This window comes from Sceloporus occidentalis, unplaced genomic scaffold (genome assembly GCF_023333645.1).
Source record: "Sceloporus occidentalis isolate IW3139 unplaced genomic scaffold, rSceOcc1.0.p SCAF_6, whole genome shotgun sequence".
NCBI classification, from domain to species: Eukaryota; Metazoa; Chordata; class Lepidosauria; order Squamata; family Phrynosomatidae; genus Sceloporus; species Sceloporus occidentalis.
The window spans coordinates 47191559-47204903 of record NW_028316986.1 but is presented as its reverse complement, the minus strand read 5'-3'; the positions used below and the strand labels follow the sequence as shown (position 1 = coordinate 47204903).

At 42.2% G+C, this 13345-nt stretch overlaps 1 protein-coding gene across 2 annotated transcripts in view; it reads right to left on the bottom strand.

Annotated features, from left to right (window-relative positions):
* LOC149310710 (uncharacterized) overlaps window positions 1-12799 on the bottom strand; it is an 86994-nt gene extending 74195 nt beyond the window's left edge. For both annotated transcript variants that reach the window (XM_089529565.1, XM_089529567.1), the window contains exon 1: window positions 12226-12799. In XM_089529565.1, the coding sequence (XP_089385691.1) occupies window positions 12226-12294 (69 nt within the window). In that variant the 5' untranslated portion in view covers window positions 12295-12799. The remainder of the gene's footprint in view (window positions 1-12225) is intronic.
* Window positions 12800-13345: the final 546 nt, after the last annotated feature.

The window sequence follows — 13345 nt, the reverse complement described above, 5'->3', positions numbered from 1 at the left end:
GTCTAAGAGCTCTCTGGCTGAGAATTCTAAATCCTTCTCCTTATACTGCAAATCCCAGAATGCAACAGGAGGCAGCCAGAGGAGTTAAAGTGGAATAGCAGCGCTATTAAAGTGAAGTGTGGTAGTCTAACACTCAAATCACTGCACCACACTGGTTCTCTAAAAATCTGGGCATTCCACAAAATGTACATTTTAAAATGACATGTCAGAGCTGAGACTCTTGTTGCAACATTTGGAGAAGGTCAAAATGTACAAATATGTGATGGGCTCAGTGGGAATCAGAAAAAATTGGGAGGAAAGTGTCCCCAATACACACAAATTGAAAAAGTGGGTTATTCAATATTTTGTTTCAGACGATGAATAAAATGTTTATGAAAAGGTTTTCACATATTTAATGCCCCCAAATTACTTCTAAACACTATGAAAAAGTAATACTTTTATGAAAGACTGTGTGAAGGGTAAGATCTTTATAGTTCCGAGTCCTGGTTTCCTTTTCTCAGTTCTTTTTATGGGAATGTATCATATCTGCTTGACCTTATGCAGAATAAAGTAGAGATGAGATAATTTTCTCCATTTTATTAATGTTGTTGGGCTTCTGATGTTTTTATTGCATTGGGGGAGGACTTGCCTGCTCCTCAAATAAGCAAAAAACAAAATATTCCTTAACAATTCAAAACCTTGTAGCTCCATTTGTAACAAAATATAAATTTTTTAAAAGTCCAATATGTAATTATATGCAAAATAAATATCAAACACAATTATTCTATGACAGACTAGGTTATATATAATGCAGTTTATATACTTAAAGTAAAAAAAAAATGACTTTCAGAAGGCATATCCCAGGGTAGCCATGTTGGCCACACACAGCATAGTATAATAACATCCAAAATCCATAAAACAGTGATACCTCTATTGGCCAACCAAAATGCACAAAATACTTTCAATCTTTAAATATTTTGTGAGAAAAGCAGTATATAAGTGCAATAACTAAATAATATCACATTTTTTCAATTTTTCTGAAAATTTGCACTTGGAAAAAAAAACTGGAATAAACCTGGGGACTCCCACCCACCCAAGCCAGCTTCAAAATTTCCAGAAGTTTGTATATCTCTGTAGAAGCAAATATTACAATCTGCACACACACTTTGGTCAGGCTCCATCTGGAATATTGTGTCCAGTTCTGGGCACCACAATTTAAAAAGGATGTTGAGAAACTGGAGTGTGTCCAAAGGAGGGTGACCAAAATGGTGAAGGGTCTGGAAACCATGTCCTATGAGGAATGACTTAGGGAGCTGGGGATGTTTAGTCTGGAGAAGAGAAGGTTAAGAGGTAATATGATAGCCTCTTGAAGGGATACTTGAAGGGATGTCATATTGAGGAGGGAGCTAGCTTGTTTTCTGCTGCTCCAGAGAACAGGACCTGGAGCAATGGATGCAAGCTCCAGGAAAAGAGATTCCACCTCAACATTAGGAGGAACTTCCTGACAGTAAGGGCTGTTCGACAGTGGAACAAACTCCCTCAGAATGTAGTGGAGTCTCCTTCCTTAGAGATGTTTAAACAGAGGCTGGATGGCCATCTGTCGGGGATGCTTTGATTTAGATTTCCTGCATGGCAGGGGGTTGGACTGGATGGCGTTTGCAGGCTCTTCCAACTCTGATTCTATGGCGCATTACAGACCACCCAAAACAGGCGGTCTGCCAGCGCTGTCATTTGCTGCACTGAGGAGCCCCAGCAGCCAAACCGCGCAGCTCCTCGCCGCTGCAAAAAAGAAGCCCCAAAATGGCGCTTCTTCTTGCGGTGCGCTAATGATGCCGCAAGGCACCAATGGTGCACTCGCATTGTCATTAGCGCCACATGACATGCGGACGCTATGTGTCCACGACATCAAGATGGCGGTGCCCGTCTAGAACAGGGGCTGCCATTTTGTACGTCCCCACGATGTACTAGGGTTAGGGGCGTGCGTAAAGCACACCCTTTCCTAACCCTGGTACGTCCTGAGGACGTATCGACGTATCGAGGGGGTCAGTTCAGCATACAGTGAACCATTGGTATCCACTGGAGTTTGGTTCCAGAATCCTCCGTAGGTACCGAAATCCATGGATGCTCAAGTCCCATTAAATACAATGGCATAGTATAAAATGGCAAAATCAAGATTTACTTTTTGGAATTTATATACATTTTCTAATATTTTCAAGCCGTGGATTGTTGAATCCGTGGATACAAAGGGCTGGCTGTACAACCTGAAAAGATCAGGTTCTTGTTTCCCTGACATGCAATCAAACCATAACCTTCCCCTGTCTCTTTTCAAACAAGGAACCTATGATTCTACACAATGCACTCTTTGGTCATGAAATACCTCATCTTATCAATCAGCCTATGCTATGCAACAGGGTGGGCTGATGAAAGATGCACATGTGTGAACAAGATCAGCAGTAGGACCTCCTCGGGTTACAAGACTGCCCTTTTCTGCTTACCTTGTGCTGATCTTCCTTCAGACCAAGCCTGAAACTGTTAGCACTGCTAATGTTATTTTTCCCATGTCATGTTTTCTCTAGAAGTGATTCCCAAAGTGGGTGGTACACCCTCCTGGGACAGTGGAATGATCCAGTGGGTAAGTGAAAGGGGGGGGGGGGATGGACTTTCAGTCAAAGTATTAGCAAGCAAGAAAGACAAGAGGAACCAGCAGCCTTCATCTGGTGGGGATGAAAGTTGCATGAAGTTTCTCTTTTCAGGGCTCCTTAAAACCACCATGCAGCCTTGTTGATGGTTTTGTATGGTGGAGCCTCCTCCTCCTCACATAAGATCACTCCCTTACCCACTTCTTTTGCTAGTAGTGCAATTGTGGGTGGGAAACTCTTGTGAGGCTTGGATGTAAGGCATCGCTTATGTGTCTTGGAGAACCACCATTTTGGGAGGTAAAAGTTGAAGCATGTGGTAGCAGGGGAGAAGCAGCAGTAAAAAGGATTGTGGGGGGCTGCTTAAGCTTTGTGAGCCTTGCCAGTACTTGGCTGACAGGTTGGAGCTGTGCTGCTGCTCCTGCTTTCTTTAATCAGGCCGAGAGAAAATGTGGCAGAAGAAACAGTGTTTGTGGGGAGGAGGGTGACTTGAAGCTGTGGGGGGAAGGCAAATTTCTGGGGAAGGAGGGAGAGAAGTAGCTGGGGTCAATTATTGGAAAGAATAATTCACCTTGGGGTGGCTCCTGTAGTTAAAATCTTTCCTTTTCCCTGTCCACATCAAGTCTCCAACCCAGACGATTGTCTATAAGCCTCCTACACACACACACCAGCTGTGCCCCCTCCACCCCAATGAAGGAGTGAGAGTCCTTCCTCACTAAGATAAAAAAAAACCAGATTGACAGTAGAATAGACAGTAGACAAGGAGCCCTGGTAAAGCAGTGGTTAAATGCCAGTACTGCAGCCACAATATTGTGAGTTCAGTCCCATTCCCAGAGCTCCAAGGTTGTCTCAGTCTTCCATCCTTTCATAGGTTGGTAAAATGAGTACCCAGCTTGTTGGGGGCAATTGGCTTACAGATTGTAAAGCACACAGAGTGTGCTGAGCTCACTATTAAGCAGTACAGAAATGTAAATGCTATTGCTAGAATAGACCTCACTTTGGCTGGATGGGCATCTTTCAGGAATGCTTTGACTGTGTATCCCTGGCCCTTGCAACCTCTTCCTACTGTGATTCAATGGTCATAATCATTCCTTCAAAGATTTTCCCATAGGAAACTAATCTAGTAATTTGGCCTTGTTTATTTGCTCACTGTTTTCCTCCTACCCAGCTCTGGGATTCAAGGAGGCTAAGAAAAATTAGAACATATACATGTAAAAGCTATTGTCAGTTAAATATACACATTGTTAAAATATAAATTAAAAGCAACAAATGTAGAAAACAATACATTATTAAAATCCTTTCTTCATAAACAAACAGTTCCCCAAATCCTGTTGAAACAAAAGTACACCACAGAGAAGGGCAGTGTAGCCCAGCAATGAGTTGGACATCATTGGTGTAGCCTCTCTAAGGAGGGAATTCTGGAGAGTCACTGAAAAGACACTCTCTAGAGTTTCTTTATAACTCAAACCGGTAGCCTGTGGAACTGATGAAATAAAAGTCTTTCACCTCACATAACTATCCCCTGATTTCAGCTCTTTGGACCAGCTGAAGTTTCAGCTTATCTAAAGATGGAAGATATCACAGAAAATGTTTGTATAGGAAATCAATTCTTTGATAGTGTGATAACTAGTGAGGAATCTTTAAAGAGCATCTGGCAATAATATGAAGTAACATCATAGAAAAGACAGACCTAAGGTTAACATACAAAGCAGAATGGCCCTCTAGTACTTTTCACAGACACCACTGTATTAAAATTAGTTAAGATCAACCTACAGAAGTAAAGTGTGAGGAAGTCTTCCTCTCACAGGAGCTTATTTTCTAAATAAGATTGGGGGAAGATACTCTAGGTAAGGACCTTGCAAAATCACCTCTAAGTATTTGCCTAAGAAAGCCCTATGAAAGTCATGGGGTCACCATAAGTCAACAGGCAACTTGAAAGCACAGAGACACAGAAGGCTAGAACAAGACATAAGGAGAAAGTTGGGAAGATGTAAGTTGGAAAGAAATAGCCTCAATAAGAGATAGATATGAATTCTGTTGAGCAAGCTGAATAAGAAAGCTATCTTGACCCCAATGGAAGACTCAAGCAACAACCCACACAAGCAAAGCAAACCCTAATTTTTGGTCCTTACAAACAGATTCACAAACATCCTGTTCAATTCTGCAATGTAACAATTAAGCAAAAGCAACACACTGGAGAGATGGAACTGTTCAACAAACTAGGAACTGGAAAGACAGAGAGCCAAACAGATGTCAACAGTTAGAGAGGTCATGGTTTATGGCAAGAGGGTGGGGTCCAGCTTTTCTTCCTCCAGCGAGAAGATTCCTTGAATGAACTCAACTTAAGGAACAGTTCCACAGGCAGAAAAGGACTAGAATCCTATTGGTTATTCCCATCTAAAATGCAACTACTGAAACATTTGTTGAATGACTAGTCAACACAAAGGTAAGTCTCACTGATCCAATGGATCTACTCTCAATAGGAGGGAAAAAACAGAATTTAGGCCATATGTGCCATCTCCTTACCATATACACACTCTAATCCAAAGGGTCCTATAACCCTCTAGAGCAGATTTCCAAGAAAAGGGGAAACGAAGAAACTGCATGGTGGAAGAGGAGACATTTATAAAGATCAAGTCCTTCACCATTCCACCAGTAGAAATGATTCACTGGATTGGAAGTCTGCTGCAGATAGAAGGAGCTCTTCCATCAGTGCAAAATGATGATAACTCTGGCTTGAATTTAAGCACAGCATCTTACTGTGAGACAGAGTGCTAACCTCCCACTGTTCCTCCTCTTGCCTCCCATCATTTCCCTGCCTTGGAGGTCAGATATGTATTCATGGCACAGTCTGTTCTGCACTTCCTAAACTGGGCTTCTATTAGTTCTCCACTATTGGTACAATATCTAAGACACTATGACATGGGTGGAAAATGCCTTTTCTGGTGGCCCAGCCAATATAACAACCAATGGAGAATGAATAGTTACTGGGGACAGTTGGAGAAGAGATTGAAAAGAAATCTGAGGAAAGTTAAAAAAAGGGAAAAAAGTAGACAAAAGACAAAGAAAATAATGACTACAAAGCAATAAAAATGATAGATTGACATGAACTTTCCATGGCGGAGATGACCATTCAACTAGTGATAACCAACCTTGTTGGCCTTGTAAGCAATACTGGGTTGGTGCTGGGTTCCTTCCTTGTTGGCTTATTCCCATGCTTGTTAATTAGTTGTTAACTTGTTTATACAAATCTTTGTATAAAGAAATATTGTTGAATGTTCACTAGAATGAAGAATGACTGCCTGTCTGCCACTCCTCATCTGTAATTGAAAACTATAGCGGGTGTTGCACAACCACTCAGAAAGAAGTCTTCATGCAAAGTCCTGGGTGGAACTGCATATGGTTGTGAGAAGCTTAAACAAGGCTTGGATTTAACCAATTCATCTTTGTTAGAAGCACACACACACACAAAACATTAGAAGCAAGCACTGAGAAGGCACTAGACAGACAGACAGAGGACGTTATCAGACAAGGGAAATTGGAAGTATAATCCAATGGCAATCTGAACGCAGTCATGGGGTTTAGCGTTATTGTGTGATAGACTACCACACACAATTTCGGGCAATGGGAAGTCAGTCCGAATGCAATCATGGGGTTTCATGTTACTGCATGAGAGGTGATCACACACAATTTCGGGCAATGGCAAGCTATTTTCGGGCAATGGGAAGTCAGTTCGAACGCAATTCAAATTCATGTAAATTTGCTGAACTAGCAAATTCACATGACTGCATTCTGGCCCCACTTTCTTTTCATTCGAAATTAAGAGAAATTCCTCCCGTGTGATAAACTCCAAACAGACAGAAGGGCCTGGACATCTAGTTTCCTCTTGATCTAGTTAAACAGCCATACATTTTGATATGTGCATTGCTGCTCTCAGGTTCATATCCTCCTCCTTTTCAGAAGATACTCAGACTCTACTCTCTCTAAAATGCTTTCCTCTAAAAGCAAGGCATTTTAAAGTAAAAGCTGCATGTTCAAAAGGATGCCCAGTCCTTGCTTTTGGACACCTAATGGAGACAAATGGACAATTTAATCATGGACCCACATAATTAACATCCTAGTTTCAATGCCTTCTACAGCTTGCTGCAAACTAAAAAATAAAGGGCACCAAACTTATCATTTAAGTATGGTATGGAGGACAACACACATGAGGAATAGTTGGAGCAGGACATATTCAGCTTGGTGAAGAGACAACTGAGGGGGTAACATGATTACATGCTTTAAATATCTCAAGGGTTGTCACAGAGAGGAGCAGTTAGCCCACCAGAAGGGGCGCATAATGATGATGTCGCAGCTGTGCCACTTCCAGATGGGGTGGTGCAGCTGTGACATCATCGCGACATATCTGGAGCTTTGCGGCATCGCAGCAACATTGCAAAAAGGAGCCGCTTTCAGGCGCTCCTTTTTTGCTCCACAGCAGCACCGCGCAATTTGGTTGCTGTGGCGCTCCTGCAGAGCAAAGAGGTGCCAGGGAGGCGCCTCTTTCTGGTGGTTTGTACCCCACCTAACTTAGGAAAAATAATGCTCAGGCATCACCATATCTAAAACAAAAGGTAACTATCATCACTTCAGCTTCAGAATGCAATGGAAAAGATGGGAGGAAAAAGAGCAGACTGCTTCTGGCTAAATAAATAAGTCGGTTCAATTATCATCACCATTTTAGGAGGTAGAAACATTTTCCCAACTTATAAATGTCAGGGAGAAAATGGGAATGGTCCACTATCTCTTGATCTGGTCCAGTCAAGTCACAGACAAGAATTCACAAATACCCTGGCAATTGTCCCGCAATCCTTGGAAACTGCCTCTCCAACCTGCCAGCATCTTCTACAACCCTGCATCAATTCCTTGACCCTGATGTCCAAGACAGCAGTGTTAGAACAATACACTTCTATTAACTATGCTGGCTGGGGCTGATGGGAATTGTAGTCTAAAATATCAGGGGGCACCAGGTTAGGAAAGGCTTCCTTAAAAAGCTTCCCTTATATTACGAGGAGCCAAAGCCCTGGGTCTGAAAGTGATATATCCACACCTTAAGGCTTTGTATACAATCCATTTGGACTCCAGTGCTGGTAAAAGTACATATGAGAATCACAAAATGGATAGAGTGCATTGTATGAATGGAAGGAATGATAATAGCAGCCCTTTGTTTGCATAATTCTAAACCAATCTACTCATAGGTTCATATCTTCACTATATCTTGTCCCCTCACAACCACTGTAGACATTTCTGCACACAGTGGCTGACAAAAGGCAGTTTGCTCAAAGCCATCAACTAAATTTATGTCTGACCAGTGACATAAACTGTGTCCTAGTCTGGGTTCTCCCTATCATTAGGCAGAGTGTGGTTGCTATTTCAGGGAGCAAATCTTGGGTATCACAAAGTACAGCAAATTTATTAATTGGTTTACTTTGCTTTTATTGCCAGAAATGTTGGAATGGTGCTACAGGACATTTTGACTTGTGTGACAAAACATCTTGGTTGGCTTTGGGTACTACTCAACTTAAATTAGGTGGGGGGCAGAATACTACCTGCTGCTGATCTTCAGGTAGCAAAACATCTTGAGACTGGACATAATCTGTATAATTCCATAATCATATCATGTGCTGTTTAGATAGCTATCCAGAGGAGAAAGAAATAAGCAAAAGACACATATTACAACTAAACACAAAGGGAAATCTGTCTCTGGAACTCCCTGCTCCAAGAAAAGGGGAAAACAGAATCACAGAACTGAAAGGGACTGCCAGCATACCAATCCAGGCCTCCCCCACAAAATGTATGTTTTCTTCTTCCTATTTGCCAAACTCTACAGATTAAGACAACACCTATATCGAGCTAGCAGGTGCTAGCCCTGCCCCCAACCAAGTCAGTGATTCACTTCTTTCAGAATATAATATGGATTTGAAAAGCAAGACACGGGTTTATGGGAAAATATAATAATAACTCTTAGCTATGAAAATGCAAGCATATATCCAAGAATGCCCCATGCTTATTTCTGAGACACACCCAGAATCTCCCACTAATGATTAGTCTATAAAAAGCCAGCCACAACAGATGTTCTTAATAACTCTTGCTTTTTGTAGCTTATATCTTGAATATATCCAAGGCCAGAGCACAGGGAATCAAGATCAGATCACACTTGCCCCATCGCTAAGATCTCTTTCCTCCACTATATTTAAGACAGCCATAAAAGAGTAATAGAAATAATTTAGTCCAGGTGTGGGCAGTTGTGATCTTTTGGCAATGTCTGGAGTGCAGCTTCCATCATCCCTCACTATTTGCTATGTGCACTAGGGATGATGTCTGTGCAACATGGGGAGAACATGCTCCTCCCACATCCAAATTAATCCATCTCCATCCACAAGGATAACACAAGGTCATCTTACATAAACACACTTTCTAATTTCATCCATATTGTCTAGGGCCATTATTTGAAAATCTTGTGTTATCAAAGTTCACCATTTCACTATGGCTGAGGTCATGGAAGAAAGTCTTTTTAAAAAAAAAATTCTCCAACCATCTCATCAATTACAGTTTGCTAAACCTTTGAAGCTGCTGCAAACTTTTTATAGAATCATAGAACTGGAAGAGATCACAAGAGCCATCCAGTCTAACCCCCTGCCATGCAAGAATATATAAAACACTTTGAATCCCTGTGGCATGGAGTGATGCTCCTTTGCAACACAACCAACACACCTTTTAATGTATCTGGTTGGAGCAGCTCAGAGAAAAGATTCTTCTTCTTCTTTTTGCTTTATCGTTTTAACCCCCTGAATCCTCTACCCAATCTTAGCTAGTGCATTCTAGGATTTGTACTCTCCTAAAAAGCAACTTTTCTAAACTGACGGATACTTTTGGGGTACCTCAGATACATGGACCACAAGAAATACCAGCAGGAGAAAGATTCTGCCTGAAGATGTGACAGTCAAATCTGTTACACAAAACTTTCAGAATTGTACTTGTCAGCTGAATCCAAGACTGTAGACCTTTATAGACGTAAAAACATGTGTAAGCAAATCAATGAGCAAAACCATTCACAAAATCAGAGTTGGAAAAAGCTGCCAGGGCTACCAAGTCCAACCACCCCTCCACACAGAAATTACAAAACTACAGGACTCCTGAAAGTTGCTCATCCAACCTCTGTTTAAATACTTTCCAAGAAGGAGAGTTTACATCATTCCCAAGAAATCTATTTTACTGTCAGACAGTTCTTAACAGTAAAATAAAGCATCCCTTAAAGTACAGAATTCCAGTACTGGATCTACCAAAAACTTTGAATACAAGGATTTTCTCATTCAAATGCATGTTTCCATTTGTTTGTTTGTTTGTACCAAGTGGGCCCATCATTACATGTTGAAATGCCATTTCACAAAACTTAACCTACCTAATTTTCTGAACCTTCCTTCCAATATTGCAAGTACTAAGTGCAATACTAAGACTTTGAGAGGCCTGCTCTATAGATTCCTCATCCTTGACCATTGTTAATTTGGGAAAAGAAAGGCTTTCATAATTGGATACAAGGCATCTGCTCTCCATCTTTAGTTTTCACCTTCTCCCCCCCACCCACCCACCCCCTGTTCTTTTCAGAAGAGGCAAGGGAAGATTTGGGAAAGTTCATGCTTGTGCTTTGAAAGTGGCGGGTGCTTTTTAAAAAAAACAAAGCTCAACACAGAAGTTTAATGCAAGCCCACCCTCAAATCACATGTGAAAAAGACAGAACTGCACAGATCGGGTCTTCAAACAGGATATCCATTGCTCAGGAGACTGTCACAAGCCTTCCTGAGCTTTTATTCTCTGGGGATGCATATGACCTTCTCCACTCTAGCAAGTATTTGAAGTGCATCCTGATGTCACCAAAAAAATTGGTTGAAGACTCTGAATGCTTCCCCGGCCTGCTGGATATTTATATTCTGTTCAAGGGAGAGGGGAAGGAAGGAAGAGGAAGAGAGAAATCAGAGACTGCAGAGCAGAAAAGAGGGAGCCCCTGGCCTTTGTTTAAGAACTGTAGAAAATGACAAGAACCAGGCCAGCAGAGGCCAGAGATCCAGGTTGCACCTTCCAGCAAAGGGAACAACAGCAAGGCAGCAACTACAGAGAGGGCAGGACCCTGTCTTCTTGCAGAAGTGTGTCCTGCTGAATTTGAGATGCTTTCCTCTTGAGGAGACACCAATTCAGATGTTGGGGACTATCACTCCCAGAATCCCCAAAAGTAACATTTCCAAGCTACTCACAGAACAGGAGCTAAGCAACCCAAGCCAAACCTGCGCGATGGGAAGGAATCCCCGTTGTAGTTTTTGTTGGTTTTTCAGGCTATGCAGTCATGTTCCTGAAGAGTTTCTTCCTGATGTTTCGCCAGCATCTGTGCTCTGAAGATGCCAGCCACAGATGCTGGCAAAACGTCAGGAATAAACTTTTCTAGAACATGGCCACATAGCCCAAAAAAACAACAAAAAACCATGGATGCCAGCCATGAAAGCCTTTCACTTCACAAATCCCCATGTGTTTGAGGGAAGGGATGCTCATTTCTCAAACCTGGTGCAACACTGCTACACACACCTGTAGAACAGTTAGGGCTAAGCCATGACAAAAATGGAAAGTTCTTCCTAACCTCTTGCAGATTGTGTGTGTGTGTTTTTCAACCTCCAACTCCACACAGACACTTAAGTCTCATGGGGAGTAGTGGTTCAAGGATTGAACTACAACTCTGCAGACCAGGATTCAAATACACGCTTAGGTAAGTCACACTCTCTCAGCCTCAGAGAACAACAATGGCAAACCACCTCTGATAATAAAAACTTGCCAAGAAAACTGTGTGGGTTCAGAAACACCTTGAAGGCACCCAACCACAACTATGATGACAGTATCATTTTAAGAGATGTTTTTAATTTTGTTATGCTGTTGTTTTAAGACTATATTATCTTTGAGAGAGAGGCAGGATATAAATAAACTTTTTTTTTATTATAGTACGCTGTTTGGCAAGTTTTTATCTGTATTTCATTTTATCCTGATTCCCTGCTACGTAAAGCACGGTGCAAATTTTACAGGGGGGAGGGTTGGGGTTTGGGGTTTTTTTAACTGTAATTTTTAATTGTTCTATGTTTTATTTATACTGTTGGAATCCACTTTGATTCCTTTGTGAAAAAGTGGAATACCAATTATTATTATTATTAATAATAATAATAATAATAATAATCTCTCAACATCAAACTGTTGAGCTGCATCCCGACCATCCTCCTCCTCATCCTCATCAGGCATGGAATGAAACTTTCCCATTCTTCACACATACAAGACACCTTTGGGGATGCAGGGAAGAAATATGCAAGGCCTAATGTAGAGCATGAGGGTTTTTTTGTGCCAACAACTTCAAATCTGAACCAGGTCTGGCCTATCTTTAGTGGAAGAAGACCCGACTCTAGCTCTTGAAGCCCAGCAACCATCTCTCACCAGAGTGGTCCAAACTTGGACCACTTCTGAGATCATCTCTGAAGAAAGGCCATGCACCTCCATTGAGATCCCTCCACATTCCCCTCCTCCAAAAACACCCCAAACTTACTTTTAACTGGAAAGGCTGGATCTCACTCAAACTCTGATGCCTGAGCTTCTTGGTGAGGATCTTGAGCATGGTCCAAACCTGGGCAGCCAGGACAGAGAGCAGCTCTCCACTGGCCTCCAGCAGCAGGGAGCCCACTCCAGCTCCCAAGGTCTCCCTGGAGGAGGCGAGGCATGCAAGACAAAACACACCACTATTTCTCTAATGAGAAATTCGATCTTTTATTTATCCTTTCTCTTTTAAGCCTTCACAGCATCCTGGATGGCTTTCTTGGCTTGCTGAGACCCAGCCTTCCTCTCTCTCCTCTTCAACCTTTTGAAAAGGGTCCACCCTCTTCATGGGCTGCGGCTGCTGCTCTTTTGCAAGGCTGCAGAGGGGGATGATGGGGGTGGCAGTGGTTTTGTCTCCCCCCCCCCCTTTTCTCTTTCTGCTCAGCCAAGGGAAGGAAGGACTGGGTTCAAGAGGTGCATAAGGAGAGATCTGGTCCTGGACCTGGTCCTGGCATCATCTCTCTCCCTTTCCTCCGGGACGCTTCCACTTTGGCAGAGGCATCTCGCTTTCTCGCCTTCCTTTTTCTCTCGCTTCGCCTTCTAAATCAGCGAAACTTTGCAGCAAAGAGAACGCTCAGCCCAGGCCAGCCCTGATTGGCTGGTGTCAGGCTTAGGAGGCGTGGCTTGCATTTAAAGGGAAACCAAAAGGAGGAATTGAGGAGGGGGACTGCTTGCTCATAGGGAAACATTGGGGAATATTTGCCCATGTTATTATTGTTTCTATATGGGCAACTATTCGCAATGTTTCCCTATGGGCAAATATTCCCCAATGATTCCAAATGGGCAAATATTCCTGAACCATTCCTTATGGGCAAATATTCCCCAATGACTCCCTATGGGCAACTAATCCCCAATGTTTTCTTATGGACAAATATTCCCAATGATTCCCTATGGGCAACTATTCTCCAATGTTTCCCTATAGAAAAATATTCCCCAATGTTTTCCCTATGGGAAAATATTTTCAATGCTTCCCTATGGGCAAATATTCTCCAGTGTTTCCCTATGGGCAGATATTCCCAGTGATTCCCTATGGGCAAATATTCCCCAATGATTCCTTACGGGAAACTATTCTC